At 38.6% G+C, this 27,993-nt stretch overlaps 3 protein-coding genes across 16 annotated transcripts in view; all 3 read right to left on the bottom strand.

Moving 5' to 3' along the window:
* Positions 1-27,993, bottom strand: part of CADPS2 (calcium dependent secretion activator 2) — a 614,350-nt gene that overhangs the window by 390,067 nt on the left and 196,290 nt on the right. The window lies entirely within an intron of this gene.
* RNF133 (ring finger protein 133) lies at positions 7,304-8,646 on the bottom strand. Its single transcript, XM_003407241.2, has one exon. It carries the CDS (start codon positions 8,644-8,646, stop codon positions 7,519-7,521), a length of 1,128 nt encoding a protein of 375 aa, XP_003407289.1. The 3' UTR covers positions 7,304-7,518.
* Positions 11,443-12,430, bottom strand: RNF148 (ring finger protein 148). Its single transcript, XM_010587387.3, has one exon. The coding sequence runs from the start codon at positions 12,413-12,415 to the stop codon at positions 11,504-11,506; it is 912 nt and encodes a 303-aa protein (XP_010585689.1). The 5' UTR covers positions 12,416-12,430; the 3' UTR covers positions 11,443-11,503.

Here is a 27,993-nt window from a genome sequence, read left to right as displayed (position 1 = left end):
TCAGCTTGCCTAAAATCTATATGTACAAGTCACGCATAAGTCAAGTGAAATATGCTGAAAATGTATCTTAGTTTAGTAATAAACCCAGTGCCGTCGAGTCGATTCCGACTCATAGCGACCCTATAGGACAGAGTAGAATTGCTTAGTCCTAATACCAACTATTATTGGTGTAGTGCTGTAAGGCTGGTAATTACTTTTCATTTATACTATTAATGATTACAGCTGTCTGAAGAATCCCTAGCTAACTGAACTAAGACAACAGAGTTTCTTAAACTTGAGTGTGCATTGGTCAGTTGGGGGACTTGTTAAAAGAGATGCTGGGCCCCCAGAGTTCCTGATCCACTAGGTCTGCAATGGACGTTCCCAAGCGATGCTGATACTGCTGGTCTGACACATAAGATGGGTTGCCCGGGGGACAAGACGCAAATAAAGGTCACCTGATGTAAACTCACGTGATCTTTTTTTCAGTAGGCAACTGTGCTTCTCACCCCTGAATGTTTAAAAATGATTGATACCAATTATCAGGGGCATTTTAGAAATTACGTTTCGCCCTTTTCAGACTTCAGGAAGAAGGCAATGACAGCCTGTATCAAAACCCTTCTGACTAATTAACCCACAAAACAGCTACCAACTCCAGAATCAGTACTTCCTAAATGGAAGCATCCATTCCTGCTGATCTATTTTTCCTTTTTGCCCCATCAGACACACCTCACCCAGACCCTCACACATGTCCCCTCCTTCACCTTTCCTGGTTATACTGAGATTTCACGAGGTATCACTTCAACCACCCTCTGCTTCCACTTTCAGTGCTGTCAGCTGGGGTTTTCCCTCCAGCGTCCAATAATTTGAATGCTCAAAATTAGACTAATATTAACACTTTCCCCTTTACTTACAAATCAGTGTTATCAGGCTAGTTTAAGCATAGGGTTAAGATCATGGGCTGTGAATCAGAGTAAGTTCAAATCCAGGCTCTGCACACACTGGCTGTTTAACTTTGGGCAAGTTGCCTAGCCTCTCTGAGTCTTGGTTTCCTCATCTAAAACCTGGGGATACTAACAGGATACTAACAGTGCCTACTTCACAGAGTTATTGTTAGAATTAAATGAGTTTTTACCTGTTAAGTGCATATAACAGCTCCCTGGCATATTGTAGCTATTATTACCACTACCACTCCCATTGCATTCACCAGCTTCACTCAGGTGGACTCATACCGCCAACCTTTCAGTTAGCAGACAAACACGTTAACTGTTTTCATCACCCAGGGACCTGAGTTACACAGAGGTGCCTCAGAAGAAAGGTCTGGTTATCTACTTCCAAAAAACCAGCCATTGAAAATTCTACAGAGCACAGTTCTACCCTGACACACATGGGGGCACCATGAGTCTGAATCAACTCGAAGGCGACTTGTTTTAATATCGTACCTAATAAATATAGATTGAGTCATATGAACGTCATCTTACTGAGATATCTGTCTACATTTTCAGGTTTCTTAACCAAAACTCCACATGATACTCAAAGCATCTTTATAAAAACTTCTGTTCACACTGTTCTCTCCACTGGAATGCCCTTCTTCCTTCTTAGGCTTTTTCATTTTGTCCAGTTGAAATCCATTCCTTCATAGTCCCAGAAAACGACTGACTCCTCTACAAGAAACTTAACTCTTTCTTCCTTGCACTGAAGGAATCTGTATACATGTCACATCACCTTGACTAGAGGAACATAAGCTGCTGTAGATATTTATTTCCCTTAGTCAGTGTCTTATATAGAGTGGTTTTCCTTCTCTCACCAATCTAGAAATGCCTGTAAATGTGTTGCAACAGAACAACGTCCTGGAGCATACCAAGAATGAAGAATAGGATGAGGGACTGGAAAGTCCTAGAAAGAAATGTGCTTTCCTTCAACTTAGAAGAAAAGAGCAAATTGTTAAAGATAAATTGAAGCTGTGTGGTGATTTAACAGATATGAGGAGAGAAGAGTGATTATGAACCAAATATTTTAAATACAATGAGAACAAATTAAACTGAAAGAAGCAGAGGATGAAATTGGGAATCTGATTACAGTAAATCTGCAATTTATGAACTTCCGATTTACATTACAGACAAGTTGTACCTGTCTATAATGTTCTGTAAATTTGCCCTCACTTTGAAATGAATGAACCAACCCCTTCCTACTCCCAGCAAATTCTTCATCACAATCACCTGCACTTGCTGCATGCACAGCTTTTAAATCACTGACAAGGCTTCAAGCCTTGTCTCGCATTAAAGTAAGTCTAAATAAGGACCATATGCACCTGTTCCAACTTACCTACAAATTCGATTTAAAGACACGCTTAGGAACGGATCTCGTTTGTAACCCGAGGACTGCCTGTAACGTAAGATTTCTCTGGCACTCCATGGCAGTGGTTCTCAGCCTCGTCAGCACATTACAATCACCTACACAACCTTTTTTTTTTTTTTTAATTGAGGTAAATACGTATGTAATAAATATTTTGCCATTTCAGCATTCTTCAAATGTATAATTCAGTGACATGAGCCATGTTTATTGTGTTGTTCAATCATCATGATTATCCATTTCCAAAGTTTCCCATTACCCTTAACAGAAGCTTAGTGTCTCTGAAGGAGTGAGTTTCCCTTTTCCCCTCCCTTCTGCTCATCCCTGGTAACCACTAATAAATTCTGGTCTTTAAAACACTGATGCCTAGGTCCCACCCTGGGGTCTTGGGTGCAGCTTGAACATTGAGCTTCGTACAACTTTCCCAAGTGATTCTGATGTGTAGCCAGGTTGAGAAGCACTGCTCTCTGGGGAATGTAAAAGGGTGTTAATAAATTAATAAAGGATTTTTAAACAGAAGTAAAGGCCTGGGTAAAATGGGATAATAATCATTTTTAATATACTGGTCATCATGTTTTAGAACTTGAGGAATAAGTGGTTGTTCTGGAATGGAAGTGTTAAAAGCAGAGAGTGAGGATGATTCAGGGTAGACAAATGGTATTACAGAAAGTCTAGGAGACAAGGAATTCAGTAGCACTTGGTAGAGTAAGACTAAAATAGTTTACAATTGGCTCTAGGCTGAAAGTAGAAGAGATGGGCCAGGATGAAACAGGTGGCTAACGGAAACTCTGCTGGGAAGAAGAACAAAGAGCAACCCTGGAGAAGTGTGGAGACAAAGGATCAATGAGTTCAGAGAGGGATTCTGAGAAAGATGCTGGAAGTTGGGGCAACTTTCAGACATGGCAGAACTTGATGCGTGGCAACAATTGCATGATGCTGAAATGGAGATGGTTATGGGTGTAGAGAAATTTTGAAATCACGGTATCCCTAGTAATAAATAATGAATAAAATTCACATCAGCAGCAGAAATCACCAAAAAACTGTGTCTTGAGGGTCTAGCAAATACAATGCCATTAATTGCTGGAAGAGGTGTTATAAGCAGTGGCGTAGCAGGGAAAAGGGGATGTGTTTGTGGAAAGTGTGGTGAAGCAACTCTTCGCCTGTGAGTAGGAAGCAGCTCATCTCTTACTGCAAAGTGAAAGTGCGTTAAAAAATTTCTTGCTTTTCAGAAAACTAGGTATGTGTTTTAAGGTACTTTTGTACTGGTAACTGTAATAACCAATAATCCTTGTTTTTCATCACTAAGTACTAAACTTTAAAGGAAAATGCAGTAAATACAAAGGCAAAGAAATACATTTATTTAAAAAAAAAAACACAAGTGCTCATAATAAATGAAGGAGTGGAGCATGAAGTCACCACTCTAAATGACTCCTTCAAAGCAGGGCATGTGTAGACTTCCTCTCTGTACTGCCACGTTTCCCCAAACTCTCATCCTTTTTCCCACATCAATCCTGCATGCTACTTCAAGAACCACTGAGTGCATAAGGGGAAATCCCACTAAGTGCACACTAAGCTTAAATCCCTTTTCAGAAAAGTCAGATCCCTGGATCGCTAAATCCCCTAAAGTGGTTACATTACTGCAGATAATGATTGACCGACATCTCCCTATAAGACAATGGCATTATAATAATTCTATAGCAAGATACAAGAGACTGTCAGGGTGCCTTGGAATAAAAAGGTGCTGCACAGATAGGGTAAATAGTTCTACCTACAGCATCACCCACTCAGTGGTAAGGTGCTTTAAAATCATTTGCACTCTAGTAAATATTAAATGTAATTTTTGCCAGTAATAATAAAAAAAGTCTTAGTTTTTATAGGAACATCAACCTCCACTGAGCAGAGAAAGGGGGAGGGGGTGTAAAAATTTTATTACCAGAGAATGCAAAATCATATACAAAGAAGTAAAAATGAAACCCATTACAACACCCATATTAGGAGCAAAATAATTCACATTATATTCCCACGTCATTGTGGCAAAATATATTTGCATCGCTAAGTACAAAAAGAATACGTATAGCCAACAGAAAAGGTAAAAACTGACTACAATGAATAATACCTAATATTCAACATAGCAGTGCTATTTCCAGGTCCTGGTTATTAAACCCAGAGTTAAAAAAAAAAAAAAAAAACCCAGAGTAGCAGTGGTTTATTGATCTGTTTACAATTCTCCAAAGACAAGGATTAAAACTGCTGTTTTGTTCTGACATACAAGAAACAGTGATGGAAAGCACTTAGTCCACTGTCTGGTAAGCACTCAACAGTGACAGTTCCCAAGTGCACTGACTTGACCCACCCTTCCCCCTTGCCGTGGATTGAATTGGCCCTTCAAAAAGATATGTTGAAGTCCTAACTACCGAATCTGTGAGTGTGACCTTGTTTGGGGAAACAGGGTCTTTCTTTGAAGATATCAGTTAAATCAGACCAGAGCAGGGTGGGTCCCAATCCTAATCCCTTTAAGTGGCATCTTATTAAAGGAGGGGACAGACAAGCGGACAGGGTCACACACAGGGAAGACAGGCATCATATGAATATACATCTTCAAGTCAAGGGACACCAAAGACATCAGGGGCTACCAGAAGATGGCAGAGACAAGGAAGGATGTTCCCCCAGAGCAGAAGAGAGAGCATGGCCCTGCCGATGCTTTGAATTAGGACTTCCATCCTCCAAAACTGCAAGAAAATAAATTTCTGTCTTTAAAGTCACCCACTTTGTGGTATTTTGTTATGGCAGTCCTAGGAAACTAAGGTACCCCTCAAATATATATACATACATACACACACACACATATATACATGCTAACCACCCCTTAATGAACGTCCATTGAAAACTCAAATTGAGAAAACAAGCACACTGTGTGTAACACTAAATGTCCTAATTAACAAGAGACATCCTACTATAAAACTGTGTATGAGCTAATTTCTTACACAGGAGGAGCACACCAGGTCTAAAGTTGGCACTGATGAGCAAAGGAAAGGAAAAGAGGTGAAAGAAGAAACCAATGAGGATGCAAAGGCAGAAGGGAAAGAGAAGGCAATGGCATTGTTAGCATAAAGAGCAACCAAGAAACTCATCGAGAGCCAGGTCTATCAAGGAACACTTACCCACATAAATTTTCTAACAGTGCTCAAAGCTGTAATGATCCTAGAGCCCTGGATGTGGGAACTGCCAACACTACTGGGTGCATTTCTTTCCATGGCTCCAAAGACTCCCTTGGGCAACCAGCGGAAACCACCCTAGCTATGAGCTCCTAGTGGCAGTGAGGGCAAGAGTAGCTGGTCTAACGCAGTTTATCCTGGCTTAGGTGGTGATCCTCCCTTGGTATTCTGCCTCTCCAATGTGGTCTTTGGTCCCTCAGGGAATGACTTTATTCTCCCAAGGTAAACTCAAAAAGATTCAACACAGCTAAAGCTTCAGCAGCCTTGGTGCTATGCAGCTGTTTCACAGAAGAACACAGACCCTGTGATTCACATCGTCAAAACCTCCCCAGGGTTGGCTGTAAAAACCCTGTGTGTGCCAAACACAGCATCACCTCTGCCTGGTCACCTGCCCATTTTTTGCTGTGCCCTGATTCTTCCTGACCTTATATGAGTGCTCCTCTTCCTTGCTTAGTCTTCCTGGGGATCACAGTGAGAGCCGAGCATGATTCTCTGCCTGTCTCTGAATTCCCGTACTTATTGCACAGAGCGGAAACCCTGGTGGCATAGTGGTTAAGAACTACGGCTGCTATCCAAAAGGTTGGTAGTTCGAATCCACCAGGCACTTCTTGTAAACTCTATGGGGCAGTTCTATTCTGTCCTATAGAGTCGCTATGGTCGGAACAGATTTGACAGCAACGGGTTTTTTTTTTTTTTTTTTAATTGCACAGAGCAGTTCACAAAATCCCTCTTCGCTACGCCTCTCCCAAGGGTTGCCCCAACAATTCAAATCTAGTGTTGGCGCTGGAAAGTTTAAAGTTCCCTAACAAAATCATGCACACTAAATTGAAGTCATGAATTCTGGGTTAAAATCAAAACTTAATCTTTTGTCAGAGTAATTTAGGATGGAAATTTTCAGCATTTATTTCTCATCATTTTGTATGATTGAGGGAAACTGTCCAGTTTTTCCAGATGAACGCATCATAGTTGCATTATGAAAAAGCTATTCATCACTATCCATGCATTCATTCACTCAACAAATGCTTGAGTGCCAGGCACAGTGACAGGCCCTGGAGGTACAGTGAACAAAACATAATCCCAAGATGTCATAATCATTTCTAATACTTTGTTACTTATCTCAAATAATCTGGCATATTGTAAAATTTTTTATTTAATGGTAAAATAAGATTGGGAAGTGGGGAGGATCACATGTGAAATAAATAGCTCGTGATCAAATATTATTGGAATTCTCTATCATTTAAATATTTCTAGGTATGAAGAACATTTAACAATTCTAATAAATAATATTGACCATTGAAATATGTGCTATTCATTTAAAAGCATGCTGGTATTTTTCTTTTAGAGTTGCTGTCATTACACAGATGCTGACCATGTAAAATGTACTAATTGCTTGAACAAAACCATATCAAGAATAAGAGCAAGAAAATTCTGTACAACAAAAATTCTCATGCCGAGAATGAAAAAATACAGCACAATGCTTCCAAAACTAATACATCATGCCATAACTATAATATCAAAAGATAAATTTTACTGTTTGTAGCACATAAAATACAACTTACATTTTTCAAACTTAATCGACGGCTTCTGTATTACAACCAACATGCAACTATATTAACAACTTTCTTACCAAAACATCCATGTACAATGTATGTCCAATATACATACAAAAAGCATTTAGGGGAAAGCGTTTGTCCTTGCTTTTTACATGTATGTGTACACAGATAAAAACATATATACACTCATAGGTGTAACACACCTTGACAAAAAACTAATTTAGCGAAGATCAAATTTTTTTTAAATCCTGCTATTAGGTCTTTTTCTTTCTGTTTTTGAGGCTTGATAAAGAATCTAGAAAATTACTGAACTCACAAAAAAAGACACAAATATCACACTTCAAACAGACCAACTGCTTGTCAGTATTTGGACCTGATTTGACCAACAGGTTTAATCCACTTCCTCAAAGGTCATGCTGTCAAGGTGAAGGATGAACCTCTTCTACTACTGAATTAGGCTGGCTGTCATTCTCAGACCTAGGCTGCTCATCCACGTGGGTCACTTTATCGGATAATCTTGCAGGAGGAAGTTCGCTATTCGCCCCCTGATCAATAGGTGATAGGGTACCAGGCAATTCGTTCGACATCAGAACTTGCAATGATTCTGCTCCATCTTCAACATCTACTTGAATCCCCAGAGCTTTAAGGATGTCACATTTGCACATGGGGCATGTCCCATGGGCTAGAATCCAAGGGTCAATGCAATTCTTGTGGAAAAAATGTTTACAAGTCAGAACACGAACTGTATCATTAGGCTTATAGAGTTCAAAGCAAACTACACAGCTGTCTCCATTTGGAGTGATTTCCTCGTCCCCCTCTTTTAACACCCGGAGTTGCAGCTGGCTAAATGCCTTATTGAGATCTGTTGTTAATTGCTGCCATCTCCTGTTCTGAATCCTTGCTACCCAAAGTCTTCGAATGTGATAAAAGATGAAGTAGGCTAAGGTTGCAGTGGTAACAATAACAAAAGACACAAAATAGTGGTTCATCCAGATGATGTGTTTCCGCCCGACTTCAACCACAGCTGTGACGTGAATTCCCTTCTGGATTAAATGGAGAATTTCTGTGCCTTTCAAGTTGCCAATCATCACCACCACGATGTCTTCAAAGGCCTGATGAGACATGGGAAAAACCTGATTGCCAGTTCCTGGAAAGTTATAGATGATCACACCACTGGCTCCTTTCTCAGCTGCCACCTTAATTTTCTGTGTGAACGTACAACCTCCCCGTTCAATAAGGGCAAGCCAAGTCTCTGTGCCTTTTGATCGGCTGAAACTGGTACTGGGATTACATGCATTTTGGGATTTTCCCTCTGGTGGCACGATAACACCTGCTACTCTCTTCAAAGTGGAGCTTCTTCCAAATACTCCAGTCTCCCCCAACTCTGACAACACGCGATTCCCCACATGGAAGGATATGTTCATGTAAGCAGTCCAAACAGCGCTGGCTCTGCAACAGTTCTGACTAAGAAGCCAAAGAAAACTGAATTTCGCAAGCCAGGAAGACACAGCGTTGATTCTCCCGGTGCCAGTCTTGAGTAGATTCATCTCTCTCTTCCCCTAGTGACTCAAGAACCGACTCAATAAAAAAAGGTGGCTTCCACATCTGTTGGCAATCAATTGAAAATGATAAAATGAAAAAAATCTTCTGGGTGAAAGCAAGTTCCACTGTCAGCCAGCATGTTTTTATAAGGAGTTCTTAAAGACGTCTTATGAGTTCCAGATGTTTTATTAGAGAGAGAAAGAGAAAAACTTTAGATTGAAAAAAAAAAAATCCCAGTTTCATTACTGTATCTCTAGATACTGCTTACTGTTGGGTGAGGGATTATGACATAAAAGACAACACAGCCAATTAGATAAGAGCTTCGAGCATGCTGCGAATTTATTGGCTTGAATGTTTTGAATGTTGTTATGGGTGATTTCTATGCTGTTATAAGATGAACTCAATTACTGTGCTACATATAATGTTAGCAAGTATCACATTAAGTTAAAAATTAAATGTAATTTTCATTTATAAATATAAAATTAATACACTGTATGCTTTTCAAAGCCTGAAAGCATATGTTAAGAAAGCCATTTAAAATTATTTTTCTTCACCAGGAGGGAAGAAAATATTTTCAACAAAATGGCAAGCTTTTAAAAAAACAAATGATAAAAAATTAGCACTATGACCAAATGTGAGATAAAAGTGGTGAACTCAGGTGCTAATTTTTTATTTATAAATCATCATACTAAATTTATGTAATAAAAACTCATTGATAGTTTTTTTTTTTTTTTTAAGTAGAGTATCCCATTCAATTTATTTGAATCTCACTTTCTCATTCTTACACTGACTATCTTTATGGGTGATGGGAGTAAAAACAAAGACTAGTGTCCAGAGAAGCTCTTTTCTTTGCAGACCCTAACATCTGTTCCTAATTTAATACTGTTTTGAGGGAAGAGCAGGAAGGCCGTAGAGGAAATGATTAAATATAGCAATATTGCTGTTAGCTATCGTGATGTCAGCCCCAACTCACAGCAACCCCATGCACGAGAGAACAAAGCTTTTGGCTGGATCTGGGCCATCTCTAGGACTGGTTGAAGATCAGGGCCCTTGCACTCTAGAGGGTTTTCACTGGTTGATTTTCAGAAGGAGATCACCAGGCCTTCCTTCCTAATAGCAATATTAGTTTAGCATGATTCATTCTAAACAAAAATGCAACTATTTATTTTAAAAAAGAAAAACTTCAAGCTCCCCACTTAAAGTTAACCATTGACAGCAGTGACTGTTAAAGGTCATAAATTGATGCTTTTTAAACAAAATTTTTGCCAAGCTCATCAAACATCCCTGGTGGAAGACCCCACACATAGAGTCAGCTCTGCCTACATTTTCACTGCACTGGTGTCAGTGGCACAACATCACTTCAGAGCCAAAGAAGGACTTGCTAACAAGCATGGGCAACCGCTGCTGCCGCCATATGCATTCCCGTGGGCATATTTCAGTGGTTCTTTTTCACCACCTGGAAAACAAAAGCCAAGGATTTTGACCTTGAACATAAATGTCTCTGGTCTCTTATGTGTAGTTACTAAGAGATCCTTTTGCTTGGGTCTCCCAGGGACTAAGGGAACAGCACGGTTTATGAAATGTTAAACAATTTTAGGGCTAAAACATGATAACTTAAGGGAACAAAGGGGAAGGGGGAGGGGAAAAGTCTCCATTGGCTGAAAACAAAAGGGCACAGAAAGAAAAGACAATCTGTGTGAAAACGTCAGCTCACAATGGTTGATTTTTCTTTCCTAAAATCTTCCAGTAATTTTACTTGTTTTCCATATAACCACCCCCCCCTTTTTTTTAGTGTTAAGACATAAGTGTGTAGAAACACAAAGTGCCGAGTTGGAAATCTTCTGGTAATTTGATTTGTTTTCCATATAACTCCCTCTGCCTTTTTTTTAGTGTAATACATAAGTGTGTAGACACACAAAGTGCCAAGATGGAAATTAACGGTTTAGCGTATCATCCATAAAAGGAGATTTTCAATAAAACAACAAAACCCCACTCTTTCAGCCTCTTATTGGTATACAGAGAAAGAGGCAAAATAAGGCTAAAGGTAAAATTTGAAAAACCAATTGAACAAAATTTAAGCTCTGCTGTTTCACTGTTATCAAAATGCACCCAACAGAGGAACCACTCACCACCATTTTGAGAAGAAAAGAGAAGCATTTACTAGAGACACTTCTAGAAGGGAAATGGGATTGACCATGCTAGGATTTAAAGGGTTCTGGCAAACAAAGGTGAATGTTTGTAAGCCTCCCCTAAATGAGGCCATAATATTTCCAATCATTTTTAGTCAAGTCCCCAAAACAACTACCATCTAAAATAACTATTTAGAACACGTTACCCACCCACCCACCCAGTCAGTAGCTCTGGAAACCAGATTTCCTGAAAATTCTGGGTATTAATAAAATTAATTAATCACATAGAATTAAAACAAGATCTAAAGCTAGGAGGAAGTTTATCGATCAGAGATGGATACCAAAAACTGAACAAAATATGGAAGCAAAACACGTATATTAGTATTTTTAAAGAGAAAATTTAAAGTACCATGACTAATTCTCTGTGACATCAATGTCATTAAGCCCTTTAATTTGAAGATAAAGGCTAATATTGTTTTCAACCTATACTAATGTTATTTGTATGCGGGCAAAAATGTATAAGAAGTAAAACCAATTAGAAAAACAACAAGTTCAAATAGCTGGGCGTGATAAGGAGTTTTATTTTAAAAACACACGAATTTCATCCTCTTTAGTACTTGGGTAGAGAAGATGAAGTGGGATTTTCTCTCTACGTAAAGTACCACAAGAGAATTCACCTAATTTTAATCTTTGGAAAAACTCAGTTACATCTTGAGAAGGTTCTCTGGGTTCCTTAAGTCTTCAGAATGTCCCACTTGCACATGGGGCATGTTCTGTGGGCTACAAGCCAGGGGTCAATGCATGCCTTATGGAAGAAATGTTTGCAATTTAAAACACGCACTACATCTTGTGGTTTGTATATGTCAAAGCAAACAACACAATTGTCTTCATTTGGTTCCAGTTCCTTATCACCTTCTTTGAGCACTCGCAGTTGAAGCTGACCAATAGCTTTCTTCACATCCGCCTTTACCTGTCTTCGTCTCCTGGTGGAGGAGTTGGGCACTCTAGGTCTCCAGGCACAGTACAAGAAGAGGTAAGCAACCGTGGCAGCCAGAAAGGTACACAGAGATATGACATAGTGGCTCAACCAGGGCATGTGCATTCTCCCCACTTCAATTATGATTGTCACATACACTCCTTTCTGAATCAAATGCAAAAGTTCCATGCCTTTCAAGTTGCCTATCATCACAGCGACTATATTTTCTGTTCCCTGGTGAGACATGGGAAATACTTTGTTGCCCGTACCTGGATAGTTATAGATGATCACCCCATTTGCTCCCTTCTCTGCTGCCACGTTGATTTTACGTGTAAAGGTACAGCCTCCCCGTTCAATAAGGGCCAGCCAAGACTCTGCCTGTTCAGGCCTGCTGAAATTGGTCATAGGGTTACAAGCATTCTGATTCCATCCTTCAGGAAGTGCCACCACACCAGACACCCTTTCCAGAGGCGAATGATTCCCGAACACTCCGCTCTCTCCTAATTCTGATATAATCCGATTTCCCACCTGAAATGTTATATTCAGGTGGGCTGTCCAAATGGCTTTTCCTTTTGTGTCCGGAAGGCTAAGGAGTAGAAAGATGCTAAGCCTCAATAGTCGAGACGAAGCAGAACTGTGACTTGAAAGAGTAATTCTACGTAGGCTCATCCCTCCATTTGCCTATTAACTGACATACATGAAAAACAAAATAACATCAAATGTAAAAGAAAGTACAGAAGCTGACTTCAATTGCTGGCAGTAGATAATTAAAGCATGTAAATGGGAAAGGTCTATGTGGATCAAAGATATCTTGCTCCATCCAGCATTTTTATTTTTGGTGGTTTATCTTTCTTGTAAAGAAACAACATAACAAGAGTTGTGATTAGTACAATGTGATTTCAAAAACATTATGACTTAATGGGGAGATTGTGACATCAGAAGTAGTTAAGCCAATCCAAGAGTTTATATTAGTGCACTGCATACTGAAATCCTATTGGCCAGAGGACACTAGGCACTTAATCATGGTACATAACAATTTGAATAAACTCTAAAACAATAAATAGGTAAGAATTTTTTTAAGCCCTAATTTTCTTTCCTAGTTTTTAGTTCTAGATAGTTGGGAAAAGCTACCTAACCACTTCATACTGTTTGTTTTTCTACTCATAAGGCAAAGACAGGAATCATTCATGTGTTAGAGCATGTAGCTGGCCAGGCACCAGCTCTTGTGTATTGTCCCATGCCACCCAGTATACCATGCTGTGAGAAGCAGGACCAATTCACTGTCAATTTCTTTTATCATTAAATGCTTATCCTAGGCCTAAAGATTCAACAAAAGGGAAACATGCATAAACTTATTTTGTTAACCTGATATATTGCCACCTTACAAGGTGAAATCAACTTTATTCATTGAAATAGCTGCTGAGAATCTACTAAAACCAAAACCAAACCAAACTGGTTGCCGTCAAGTCGATTCTGACTCAGCAACCCTATAGGACGGAGTAGAACTGCCCCATGGAGTTTCCAAGGAGCGCGTGGTAGATTCGAACTGCCAACCTTTTGGTTAGCAGCTGTAGCACTTAACCACTATGCCACCAGAGTTTCCAAGAATCTACTAAGTGCTACGCAAATATAAGTGTGGGACATATATTGGAGAAGAAAACAGACACAACCCTGCTTTTGTTTTATTATCTAGTAAGGGCAGATAGTAAACAAATAAACACCCATAAAAAAAAAAAAAACATAACTGCAAATCGTGATAAGGGGCTACGAAGGAAAAGCACAGAGTACCAAGAGAAAGGATAAATGAGAAAGGGGGCCAAACTTGGATAAGGGGATCCTTTTTTTTGAGATTTGAAAGATAAATCAAAATTACTTAAAAGTTTAGTATTAAAGAGTATTTTGATTCTGCTGAACCATGCAGGTAGCCTAAGGATAACTGAAATATGCTACTAGGGTTGGCTGATCCAGTGGTTCAAAAATCTCCGCTCTCCCCATCTTTCCATTCCGCCTCTTTAAAGTATGTTGGGTTGTCCTTTTATGTTGGCTTCGCTCGTGGTCCCAAGGTGGTTATTGTAGTTCAGGTATCAAATACGGACAAAATTTAGGGCATAAAGAGATTTTTCTTCTCCCATATTTCTTTTTAAGAGCAAGGATTGTCTTTTTTTCCCCCAAAACCTACCAGATTTACCTCAATGTCTCTTTGGCTAGAATTGCTTCACAAACTCATGCCTAATGGATTCTCTGGAAATCGGAATGTAATCACAATGACAGACTTGGACTTACCAAGATTTCTCCTGCTGTGGAGAACTCCTTCCCTGGCTGAGCATGTGGTCAGAGAAGGAGTGAAGATAATCAGTGTTTGCCACCAAGGAACAAAGGTATGAATTAGACAGTGAGGAGATGAGAAAATGCTGCCACAGACTAAATGTCCAAAAGAATAATGCTTAAATAATCAGCACCAACAACAAACATGTAACACTCAGATACTATACACAAGGTACCGATATGAGCCGGGGTCTATGTTACAGAGGATACAACATGGCCCTGGCCTTAAGAGGTCATCATCTAGGTAAGGAGAAGAGAGTTAAATGCAAATTAGGTGTATGCATGTATCCTATGGAGCCCTGGTGGTGCAGTTGTTAAGAGCTTAGCTGCTAACCTAAAGGCTGGAAGTTCAAATCCACCAGCCATTCCTTGGAAACCCAATGGGGCAGTTCTACTCTGTCCTGTAGAGTCGCTGTGAGTTGGAATTGACTCGACAGCAATGAGTTTGGGTTTTGTGCTTTAGTATGAATTTTGTAACTTCTAGGTTCCAAATTAGAATTTCAAGGAGGTTATAACTTTCATTAATTTCGGGGGGCAGGTAGGGAGACCAACTAATCTCCATCTCTCTGCTGTCCCTTGACCTCTACTGTTAGAAATGTCCAAACTCCCAGATATCTCTACTGTGATAAGAAAAATAGCTAAATATATTCACACAGCACTACCCAGATAGCAACTCTAAGAGGTAGGGAATTCCGAAGAGGCCATAAATTATTCCACAAGTCACAGTATCTAGGACTATGAAATTATGACATCTCTAGGAATCAAACAACTCTTAATTTGCATGTAAGCTTGAAAATGACAATTTCTGTGAGGAACTAAATGCATCGTAATGGGATTTGGGGGGAACAGAATACTGGCTCTAAGTGGTTTACTGAGAACAACAAAAAAGCAAGTAACGCTAACAATAAATATTTTCTGAAAGCAGTATCTTTATTTTTACAACAAAATTTTACTTTAACATTTTATATTTGATTGCAAATTGGTAAACCTTATGTACATTAATGTAGTATTTTTTCCTTAATTTCTCATTTCTCCTAAATTACTCCCACATATTCTCAGACATAAATGCAACAAGTACAGGGAAAAAAATTCTTTTTTTAAATACAAATACCCTTTTTCCTCTTAGTCTTTCTGAATCTAAGAAAGAGAGTTCTGAGTATGCTAAACATGGAATATAATATAGTTATATTGGCTTCTGAATTACCTTGACAGTTACATTCTACAAGACAGGGACGAATGACTGAAAAAGCTGGGAGTAGAAAATGTGGGAATATGACAGCATGGTAAGAGGTCTGTTAACTCGGCAACAAGAATAAGTGAATATGAATTTCTAAAGTAGATCCCAATCAGGAGATGTGTGTTGTAGAGGAAGGTGATGGAGTAGGAAAAGGAGAAGCGCAGGCAGGACAGGTATCATCAGAGAGCTCCTAACTGAGCTCAAGGTCCTCAGAGGTTCCAGCAGGGGGCAGCTTATGGAGGGGTCCACACAGGCAGAGAGTCAGCACTGCAGAAGTAAGGTAGCAGTTATTAGGAATGTGTACTCATGAAGCCTGTGTTTCAGGGGCAAAAAAAAATAAAAGCCTCAGAGAGCTGAAGCAGAGAGTAGGGACTCTGAAAGGCCAGTTCGAGATGAGACACAGAGTCAAGTCTTGCTGATAAGTGAAGCCAGAAACTTCCCAGGTGGCACATGGTTAAGTATCCTGCTGCTAACCAGAAAGTCGACAGTTCAAACCCACCAGCCACCTCACAAGAGAAAAGACCTGGCCATCTGCTTCCATAAATGGTAAAGCCTAGGAAGCCCTATGGACCAGTTCTACTCCATCCTGCAGCGTCATCATGAGTTGGAATCAATTCAACAGCAATAGATTTTCATCAATCTGTCCCCAACAGTAAAAAAAAAAAAAAAAAAGTTGGGGCAAAATGCCCCAATTACTTCCCTCCCTGTATCAACACTCCTTGCAGTGTGACTTAGCAGCTCCTACTATCACATGGAATGCATTTCTACACCCTGGAATCTGTATGGCCTGCTGACTACCACAGACATGGTGGTGTGCCAGTTCCAACTAAGCCTCAGGAGGTCTTGCTCTCTTCCTCACTGTACTGGAGCCCTGCCACTACCACACGAACAATGCCAGCCTGATAGAGGATGAAAAACTACTTGGTGGTACAGTTGTTCTAGGCAAGGCCACCCCAGATCAACCTACAGACAAGCACCTACAAACATATGGGAGCCGAGCCTAGGTGAGCAGAGTTGCCTACATGATCCAAAGGTGACCACAAACAATAGTCTATCCAAGACCTGAAGAATCACGCAGCCAAGCCACAGACTCCTAAGCAAAAATAGATTTCTGAGCTTGGCTGCTAACCAAATGTCAGTGGTTCGGACCCCTATGGGACAGTTCTACTCTGTCCTATAGAGTTGCCATGAGTCAGAATTGATTTAAGGGCAATGGGTCTGTTTTTGGTTTTTGAGCATGAATTACTATTATCCAACAAATTATGAACAGCTACAGTTGAAATGAGTCTCTAGGGGTGCAAACAGGTAACAAGCTCAGCTGCTAACCCAAAGGCTGGAGGTTCAAATGCATCCAGAGGCGTCTCAGAAGAAAAGCCTAGTGATCTGCTTCTGAGAAATTAGTCATTGAAAATCCTGTGGCACACAGCTCTACTCTGACACATATGGGGTCACCATGAGTCAGAGTCAACTCAATGGCAACTGGTATAGTTTAAATATTAGCAATTACAGTTTGTAAGAATACTATATTAATCACCTAGAGAATAGATGTATTCCTGTGTATGGCAGTGGGTTTTGTTCTAGTTTATTCTCAATCTGTGCCTCACACCTAGCAAACCATCTTGCACAGATGTGCTTTTGTTGTGACATAAACATAAAAAATCAAATTTGGGGTAGTTCAATCTCACCAGTTTACTATGGATTTTTTTTTCTACAATTGTTTCACCTATGGCCCTTTTTGTTTGATTTTATTAAATGATTAAGAAGAGTAAAATATTAAATAGAAGAAGAAATTACCAAAGAACTTAAAATGCAAAAGTAAAGTGAGATGTAGAAAATCAAGCTAAGAATTTAAGAAAGATGAAAACGGTTCAAAAAGTATAGAGAAGATAGAAACAGTGAATACTGTGGCCACTTCAATTTACTTGTAGGACCATCACACACAACTGTCTGTATTTTTGGATTAACCCTATCACTCTTCCTCTTGAATCATATGGACTTAGTTTTCCCACCTGCGTAATTCCTATTTGTATAATCTTCTCAGTTAAACAGACACCAACTGGAACAACAAGAACTTACCTCTAGGTCTTGGCTTAGAACCAGTTTTGTATGTGGAATATACAAATACTCTGCTTTCTCACATGACTATAACCTCCTTTTTCCCTCAAACTCGAATTAAATTTTGAGTTATTGGTGACATAGCTGATCCTCCTGCAGTTTGAGATGGGTTAGTTATGTAACAACTAGCTGGTGAAACAAGGCTCTTCACTGACATACTGAAAAATGTTGTACCAAGAAAGCTAATTATAAGCTTTCTTTTATTCTTGTTTGTTTTGGGGAGGTATGTGGGTGTGAGAGAAGAAAAAAGACCTTGTATTTGAAGTTGGCATATGTAAGCTCTGTAACTATTTTCTTGAATCCTTTATAAATCATGTAATACTTTGTCCCTAATGGCCAATCATATTTTAGCTGGAGATGTTAACAAACATGTAATAGATCACCAGTCTTCAATGTTGATATATGGAAAGTGCTACCACATGCTCCATCTCAAAGCAGAAAATTATGAGATTAAGAAAGTCCCTTAAAGACCTTGGAGTCTTTTTTATTGATAAAGGAAGAAAATAAGACTTTGATGTAACAATAATGATGGTGTTGTTGGTTGTTAACACATACTGGTCTGTGTATGAGCCAGACACTGTTTTAAGTACTTTAAATACTGTGAAGAATTACTGTATTCTTATGTAAATAACACGTGCCTTCTGCATTTGTTTTGTTTTGCTGGTGCGCCCTCTTCCCCATGAGGCACCCTCAGAAGTGCCACCTTGGCAATCCTCTTTCACTTGTTGCTGTAAAAAAAATTAGCATAGCACACTTACAAAAATACCTCCTGCAGGAAGGGCGTGGCAGCAAACACAGAAGGTGTGCATTATTTGCATAAAAATAGAGTAATTAAACACCTAAAATGTAATAATTTCTATTGCTAGTAAAATTAAGGAGCTCAAACATCTATGAAAAATTATATAAAACTAAGATTTGTTTTTAAATATGAAATTTAAAAGCTTTGAACACATGCTGTGTGGGCACATTTAAGATATTGTATGAAATATAATTGGGAAAATATTATATTAGGATGTCAAAACTGTGTGCCAATAAACTGCCCCATGGTGAGGCTGCCCCATGTGACACTTAATTCATGCCTTAGAGTATTTATCATATCAGAGTGTAAGCTTCTTGTGTAAGATATAACCTTGACCTCATCTTTGAATTTCCTGGTACATAGAATGAAAGATTCTTGAGGATAAGAATCCTTTTCTTTTTAATTTCTTTATTTTTATTGTACTTTAGATGAAGGTTTACAGAACAAACTAGCTTCTCATTAAACAACACACATATTGTTTTATGACATTGGTTAACAACCCCACAACATGTCAACACTCTCCGTTCTTGACCTTGGGTTTCCTATTACCAGCTTTCCTGTCCCCTCCTGCCTTCTAGTCCTTGCCCTTGGGCTGGTATGCCCCTTTAGTCTGGTTTTGTTTTATGGGCCTGTCTAATCTTTGGATGAAGGGTGAATCTTAGGAGTGACTTCATTACTGAGCTAAAAGGGTATCTGAGGGCTATACTCTTGGGGTTTCTCCAGTCTCTGTCAGGCTAGTAAGTTTGGTCTTTTTTTTTTTTTTTTGTGAGTTAGAATTTTGTACTACATTTTTCTCCAGCTCGTCCAGAACCCTCTAATGTGATCCCTGTCAGAGGAAATTGCTCCTTTCCTGATCAATGCTCTAGCTCCAGCATCTAGAACTATTCATGGCACATAATAGGTTCTTGATACACATAGGAATGAATGAATGAATCAATCAATCAATCACATAGTTGTTCAAAAGATTGCTCTTGAGCTGTATTCCTGGAAAGGGTATGAAAACAATAGAACATGTCTTCAAAATGGAGAAGAACTAAGAGTATTTTCATTAAATTCTTTGTTATGTTATACCCCTCTTTGACTTTCATTTGGGCACTTTATCATGACAGAGAATCATTTTTATTATATAAAATCATGAAAGTATTGATTTTGTACCAGGGCTTTGAACCGGTTAGTCCCTGCTGAGAATTTGCATTTCTAACAAGTTCCCAGGCAATGATAATACTCCTGGTTAGGGACCAGTTCTGAGAACCACAAGTAGAGCAGTGGTTCTCAAAATTTATTATATGTCAGAATCACCTGGGGATTTTGTTAAAATGTAGATTCTGATTCAGTATATCTGGGGTGGAAATGCAAATTCTCAGCAGGGATTCAAATGAAACAAACCAGTTTGATGCCCTGTTTTGTACAAATCGGTGTGCTGGCTCTGTGAAATACAAAGGAATACAGCAAAGTCCTACCCTCGAGGAGCTTATAATTTAATTGAGGTGCAAGGTAAACCTTTATAAGAGGGAAAGGAGTAGATTAACACTGCATTCAATATCTGCAGAAAAATATCACAAGGTAGTGTATAAATAATTTCCTAAGAAAGGATGTAGAAAAATTAAGGAAACAAGTGCTTATTCTTTAAAAATTGTTTAATTTTTTTTAAAGAATACACATATATATTGTATGTACTTTGTATTGTAAAATATAACATAAATACAAAGTTAAGAAAATAATAATGTAAGAGTTCAAAATGGAAGGAGAGCTCACTTTGGGCTGGATTGATCTAGAGAAGGTTTCTGTGAATTGCAGAATTTGACTGGTCTTGGGGTGAGCATAGAAGGCATTCCAGCTTGGAGAGGTTAGGTGCCATTAGAACTTTTTGCTTTAAGCATTACTGATGATATGATATTAGGGTTTTCTTTGAGGTATTGAAGTGTACATAATTAATATGATAAAGTTTTCCCTTAATAATAAGCATTTTGAATTTATATATAATATATACATAAATATTATACATATAATACAGAATACAGCATACATAACTTTGTATATATAAATATAAAAGATAAGTTAAAGGAGGATTTATAACCCAGTAATGTTTACTTATATATTAAAAATTGTTGCTACTTCATTCCATTTTTCAGAGACAGGGATGTGGACAGAATTTACTCTTGGCTTTTGGAGAGAAAATGTTAAGGCAGATGGCCTCTGATCTTTTGATATTAAATAAGCCTTTTTCTGGACAACTGTTGTCAATGTAATGCCTTGCTGAAGGAAGACTTGTCAAATCACTGCCCATTCTACTTTTGCTTTTTTTAAATGGGTAGCTGTATAAAGTAGAGGTTACAAAAGCCGCTAATAAAGCCTTAATAGTTTCAAGAATGAGCGTTTTGCAAAGTCTAACATTTGTTGGGATGCAGAGCAAGTTTCACTGTACTAGTATAAGGGCAGGAGAGAGGAGGCAGGATTAAAAAAAAACATATAAGACCAGACATTCTAAACCGAATGAAAGTACAGACAGACATAAAAGCACCTAAGTACATATAAGGCAAAATTAATGACTGTCAAACAGGTACGAAAATAATGCACCATGAGATCAGGAAGTTTTGGCTGTGGAGATCATAAAACGGAGATTGAGATTGTTCTTGAAAGATGAGAAGCATTTTATTAGGTGCAAAAGGAAAGAAAGGGATTTTAAAGAATTGGGAGAAGAAGGGAAAGCCCATATATTGAGTTCCTACCATGCTAGCAGAGTCCTTAAGGGATGCAGTTAATGCACTCAACTGCTAACCAAAAAGTCGTAAGTTCAAGTCCACCCAGAGGCACTTTGGAAGAAAGATCTGGTGATCTAATTCCAAAAAATCAGCCATTCAAAACCCTGCGGAGCAAAGTTCTGCGCTGACACACGGGCTCACCACGAGTTGGCACTGACTCTACCACCGCTGGTAACACGCTAGCGGCGTGCTTGACGATTTACGCATAAATGTGAACGGTCACCTAATACTCGACATGTTACTGAGACACAGGCATTATTTCCCCATCCTACAAATGAGAACGCTGAGACTCAGAGGGGTTCACCGCACACAGCTGGCTGTGGCGGACACTGGATTTCATGGTAGGTCTGTCACAAAGGCGGGCGCTTCAGTGCACTGTCTCTGCTGGTGTGATGACTCCATATTCGTGCTATTTTCTTCTCTGCTGCTTTTCAAGAGGGATTAAATTACCTAATAAATGAGAAAAGGTTTTGTGACCTGTGAATTGGAAAAATGTAAGTGATCTAGATGAGAAAATCTCCTTGATCACCTCTGCCCTGCTATTTTTGACTGGTAAGAGCTCACTCAGAGTTAACCGATCTCCACGGTGCTGGTCTTAGAAGCCGAAGCTTATGCTAACCTTCCACGATTGATTGGGGCTTAGGAAGACATAGAATCTATTTTAGGATTTCGGGACAACTTTGAAATGGTAGAGCCCCAAAAGTGGGCTCAATGCCCATTTGTTCCTCATCCTTGACTCTTATTAACCACAGGAGCAGAAAAACCTGTTTAGAGATCTGAAAAAGTTCTGGTGATTATTCAGAATGGTCTGCTTGGGGATATTTTTTTTCTTTTTTGAGTTGCCTACTTTCCACATCAGACATTAACCTCATCTAAATGGTTGAGTTTAGTTTTAAGATATATTTTGTTCTAGGCTCAAAGATAACAATACCACCAAATATTGTCATTAAAATTGTGTTTACATATGTGTTCATCATCTCCCTCCATCTCCTCTTATATTCAAATACAAAGGTTACAGTGTAGATTTTTCCTCCACTACTTCCAAGATCAGTAATAATGAGTTTCTACTTCGTTGATTACCATTTTATCTTGTAACTTGCTAGACTGAATAAGAAGGGGAAATTGTTTTCAATTTAGTGTTAGTTACGAGATTTAGACTTAAATTCAGAATGCAGAAGAGAGTGTAATTTATGAAGTTTGATTTATGCCCATTAAAATTCAAACGAATTTGGTCAGATTCCAAATGCCTATTTATCTTTGCATTCTGGTATGGCTGTAAGATATTAAGTTTTATGAGAATTAAATCTACAGAAGAGCTAAAGGCTGAACTCATTATGCATATTATAACTTCTATAGTCTTACTGAAATAATATGAAGATAAAATGAAGTAGATATGTTACTGCATGAAGAATATTCCAAGTTACATTACAGAGAATAATGACATTATGAATTTAATTCAAATCGCATTGAGAGCCTATGATGTGCCAGATACTGTGCTAGAAGCTACATATTAAAAAGATGAGATTAAGGTTTAATTCCAGCCCTCAAGGAGATTAATAAGGGAGACAATTTTGCAGAGGAGGCTATATCAGCTGTTGCTATATAATACACCACTCCAAAACTCAGTGGCTTAAACTAATTACAATAACTTTGATCTTTGGTAGAGCCAATCTCACCAAATAATTCTTCTTCTTCATTATAGTCTTGGCTATTCTTGATCCTTTTCTCCTCAATGTAAATTTTAAGATCAGCTTATCAAGTAACACAAGACAAAACAAAACCCTGATAGGAGTTTGTTTATAGTTGCAATGCATTTACTGGTAAAGCTAGGGTAATCCACAACTTTATGGCACTGAGTCTTCTCATTCAGATATGTGATATATTGTATTTTTTATGCAAATAACACAGGCTTTATACATTTTTTTGGCAACTTCGCAACCCCCTTGTGGATTATTTTCTTAGGCACGCTATGTGTGTTATATGTGTGGGTACGTTATTTACATGGGCATGTTATTTGTGAAAAAAATACGGTATCTCTCTTCTTTTGTATCTCTCAGTAATGTTTTATAACATCTCTCCCTTGGGGCCTTGTAGTATTTGGTTGGATTTATAACTAAAAGGTACTTTATGGATTTAGTTGTTTTTGAGAATGAATTATTTTTTATACTGTTATTTTCATGTTATCACAAAGGATCGGTCTCTGGAGAAAGGGTTGCTGTAAGTTGGGACTGACTCGAGAGCACCTAACAAAAACAATATTTTCTAGTAAGTCACTGCTGTTTAACAGAAATGCTACAGATTTTTGTATGTTTAGCTTTTATACAGCAATATTGCTGAAGTTGTATTAGTTTTAATAGTTTAAGTCTTCTTGAAATTGTCTAGGTAGAAAGCATCCTATCTACGAATAAGTATAGGTTATATTTTCCTTTACAACTTCAATGGCTCCTTTTTGTTTTTCTTATGGCATTGGCTAGGACTTCCATTACAATACTGAATAGTAGAGGTGATGCCAGGCATCCTTATTCTTGATTTTCACTGGAAAGCTTTCAAGTCCTCACTATTAACAATGATATTTTATGCAAATTTCTGATTGATATTCAAAGTTTCTTTCTAGTGTTAGTCTACTGAGAGTTTTTATCCTTAATAGATGTTGAATTTTAATAAATGCCACTTCTGCATATATTAAAGTAATCATGTTTTTTTCTCTTTAATCTCAATGTGGTAGATTATATTAGTAGCTTTTCTGATATTGAATCATTCATACACTCATGAGATAAACAATACCTCATCATAATGGATACCACTGAAATTTATGTGCTAACTTTTTATGAAGGATTTTGCATCCATGTAATGAGATGTAAATGAGATACAAAATGAGAATGGTTTTTAATTTTCTATTTTTAAATTTTGGTTTGTGCAAAGATATACTAGCCTCATCAAATGAGATTTCCCTGTTTTTCTAATATCTGAAGCAATTTTTATAAATGAGAAATTACCTTTCCATGAAGGTTTTGTCAAATTACTTGAGCCTAGACTTTTGATAGAGGCGACCTGGTTATCACTTCACTACCTCAATGGACCACAGTTCACCCAGGTTTTTCATTTCTTCTTGAGTCAATTTTGCTTCCAACAAAAGTATCCACTTTTAGTTTCCAAATTTATTGCTCAAAGTATTTTTTATGATTTCAAAAGATATTTACTCTGTCTGTAGTTAAATCTCATTTCATATTCCTAATTGTGTTTCTTTGTACATTTTTTTCTACTTTCTTCATCAGTCTCATTAGCACTTGTCTCATAGGTCTTTTCACTTAGCTAGATTTTGGTTTTATTTCTTTACTACTTTTAAATTTTCTATTTCATTTATTTCTGTTTTTATCACATTTTCTTCTTTCCAGTTCCTACAGGTTTTTTCTGTATGGCTATTATCTGTAGGATTAAATACCCAGACTTGCTTTAGAACAGTTATCCCAGGCAAAAGAATATTCAGCAAAGACTATAGCCAAAACCAAGCAAACCCATTGCCGTGGAGTCTATTCCACCTCGTAGCGAGTCTATTCCACCTTGTAGCCACTCTATAGGACAGAGCAGAACTGCCCCATAGGGTTTCCAAAGACCGGCTGGTGGATTTGAACTGCCAACCTTTTGGTTAGCAGCCAAGTTCTTAACTGTTGAACCACGGGGGCTCCAAGACTACAGCAGGGACTCATAAATGTAAGTTAAAAAGAGCAAACAAGAAACAAAACAAACCCCTTGCTTTTAGCCTTGCTAAGTTGTTATTAAGTCTACACCAGTTGTCCTAAATCTATGACCTGTGAACCTAACTACTCTCATTGGGAGGCGAATATTGGCACAATGAATTTATGCCTGGGAGAAAGATGTGGCAGTCTGCTTCAGAAAGATTTTACAGCCTTGGAAAGCCTATGGGGCAGTTCTTCTCTGTCCAGTAGGGTTTCTATGAATCGGAATCAACTCAATGGCAGTGGTGGGTTAGTGGGATGAATTTATGAATCCTGGGTGGTGGTGAGGAATCCATCTATGTATACATTCTCCTCTTTGAGGATGATATTTGAGTCACTGTTTCCTTCTTTGCAATGCTGATTGCCTCAGTTATCAGGTATCATTTGAGGTTCTTAACCCTTTCCATCATATATACAACTTCTTCATTTCTGTTTCCCGTTAATCTTACCACTCACTGCATATAACTTCTTTCCAGTGATATGGTATCATTCTTTGTGAACTAACATTATCAGACCAGCCACTGTCTCTAGTTAGGATTGATTACATGTCATAACCTGCCTCCTCCATGGAGAAGGTTTCTCCCTCCAGAGCCAACCTGGTAGGGTGGTGACTTGAGCCCATGGGCAAGCATACAGATACAAGTTTGGTTCCTCTATAACTCACATGGGATTTTTGTGCCTTGTAATGTGAAAGCAACTAATATTGTTCTGCCTATGCCTAAAAGGCAGTAAAATATTCTCTCTTCCCTGTACCTATGGTTATGACAATGCTAGGCATTCCAGGGCTGTATTCCAGGGCCACCTGTCTGTCCCACCTCTAGCCTAATCTGAGGTTCATGCTCCTTTGAGGAAGATCTAGAGTGTACAGTCCTGCCTCTAAAGAAAGGGCTACTTTCCTGCGGACAAAGCCAGGTGTACTTATCCGCCATGGTCAAAACTGGCCATGGTATTAAGCTTAAAACCTCTCACGCAATCCAGAGCAGACAAAAAGCAAACAGCACAAATCTGCAACTACAGTGCACAACTCCAGTGTAAGGACCCCACACGGTCTGCACCACCGGGGCTTAAAATCACCTAACTACCTATGATTTTGCTCCCCCAGATTTTACTAAGGGTCATAATTTTCACCCACAATTCCATACAAAAACCCGGAAATTTTTTTTGTTTTTCCTCTCCATAAGTTTGCAGCAAACTCATCTGGGGGCAAAACCTGATCTAAACTAATGTGAGTCTATTGATAATCTATGTATTCACTCAGTGTGCACACTCATACGTGTTGCTACAGAAATACTTCTTTTATGACAAGAGCTACTCCAGGCCCCAGTGAGAATATTACCTAACACATGGTGTATGTACTGTGTTACTTTTCTAAAGTCTGAAAAATCCAGAGTTCTGAAAACTGGTTTCAAGGCTTTTGGGTAAGGGATCGTGGATCTGTAATCCTCACCCTCACTGTTCTGGCCCACATACCCCCAAGCTGCAGGCTACCCCAGAAAGGAGTGAGTGGCCCAACCTCCCCAGGGCAAGCCAACCCCCTACCCACTCACTACTGCCAAAAAGGTAGGCGGATTCTGCCAACAGCCTCAGCTAATGGCCTAGAAAAATAGAGGGTGAGGGGGCTTCCAGCAGGCAACAAGCTCCAAAAAGAAAGGCAGATATGCCTAGTTTCTCCTTCCAATCTCATCTACTAGGTAACTCAGTGGGGGCAGGGGTCAAAGGTAGAGAGGGCCTGGGGCATTGATTACTCTAATTCAGTGGTTAAGGGGAAGTAGAGAAATCACAGTCACCAATGGTAAGAAAACAGGATCCAACGGAAATAAAATGGGATTTCACCTCTACTTGGAATGGGAACCTCCTTCAATCTACAAGAACAGAAAATAAAATTTCAAATGCTGGCAATCTCTGTAACACATGTGTATTATATCTAATTTTCAATACACCAACAAAATTTGCCACTTATGGGAACTTCAGAATGAATTAAATGGCAAAACAAAGACTCCTTCCTAATATATCAATTCTATACATTCTTACTTTTGAATTTGGAATATGACCAATCCTACAGCTCATTTTCAACATATTTGGTATCATCTGCCACTTATATTATTATTTTGAGTTAATTTCTCCAATAGGCTTGTCAGAACCCAATTAAGTTTTCTCCTCTTCTCAATTTGGTCTCACCAAACAAGCAATGATAAAAGATATTCAGTAGCAATGCTTGAAAAGTCTGGCAACCTCAAAAAAAAAAAAGTGTAAATTGAAGGTACAAAGACATAAAAAACAGACTAAATAATTCTTGAAGATAGGTTTCTTTTTCATTTTGAATAAACAAAAAGATGAAATGGATAAGACCACGGAGGAAAATTTACAGGAATTATCACGCATTGGCATTAAAAAAAAAAAAATAGCAGAAACGTTCTTCTCCTCCAGTGAATACTGACTACAGATGACTTACAGATGACACTTCTCAGATTTTCTACCTGAAAGTTACTGTGGAACTCAAAAACTAATACGTAATTTTCATAACCAAAAGTAAATAGTAAAAAAAAAGTAGCTTCAAGATTACAGAGTAAACAGCATTCTAGAAAAAAATTTTATACAACATTTAGCAACTGAAATCTTTCCGTTCCTCCCACCTTTTAGCTAACCTGCCTTAAATTTAAGAATGTACCTTGGAAAGGGCATAATCATTTTCCTCACATAGTAAAATTACTGGGCAGGCAATACTGAAATACTACTTATCTTGGCATAAAAAAGCAGCAGTATATTACATATTCTTTACTTAAAACACATTCGGTTTCCTCAGGTGGAAAATTTATATATGTAGTGTCATGGATTGAATTGTATCCACCAAAAATATCTATCAACTTAGCTGAGCCTTGATTCTCAGTATTGTGTGACTGTCCACCATTTTATGTAATTTTCCTCTATGTTGTAAATCCTATCACTGTGATATAATACAATGGATTAGCGGCAGTTATATTGCTGAGGTCTACAAGATTAGGTAGTGTCTTAAGCCAATCTCTTTTGAGATATAAAAGAGAGAAATAAGCAGAGAGATATGGGACCTCATACCACCAAGAAGGCAGCACTGGGAGCAGAGTGCGTCCTTAGGACCTGAGGTTCCTGCACTAAGATGCTCCCAGACCAAGGGAAGACTGATGACAAGGACCTTCCTCCAGAGCCGACAGAGAGAGAAAGCCTTCCCCTGGAGCCAGTCCCCTGAATTTGGACATCTAGCATACTCGACAGTGAGAGAATAAACTTGTCTTTAT

This window comes from Loxodonta africana, chromosome 8 (genome assembly GCF_030014295.1).
Source record: "Loxodonta africana isolate mLoxAfr1 chromosome 8, mLoxAfr1.hap2, whole genome shotgun sequence".
Taxonomy (NCBI): domain Eukaryota; kingdom Metazoa; phylum Chordata; class Mammalia; order Proboscidea; family Elephantidae; genus Loxodonta; species Loxodonta africana.
The sequence above is the reverse complement of the archived record's forward strand: the minus strand, read 5'-3'. Positions and strand labels throughout refer to the sequence as shown.

Coding starts and splice junctions, on each gene's coding strand:
- RNF148 (XM_010587387.3), bottom strand. CDS start 12,415: ATGAGCCTACGTAGAATTACTCTTTCAAGTCACAGTTCTGCTTCGTCT.
- RNF133 (XM_003407241.2), bottom strand. CDS start 8,646: ATGAATCTACTCAAGACTGGCACCGGGAGAATCAACGCTGTGTCTTCC.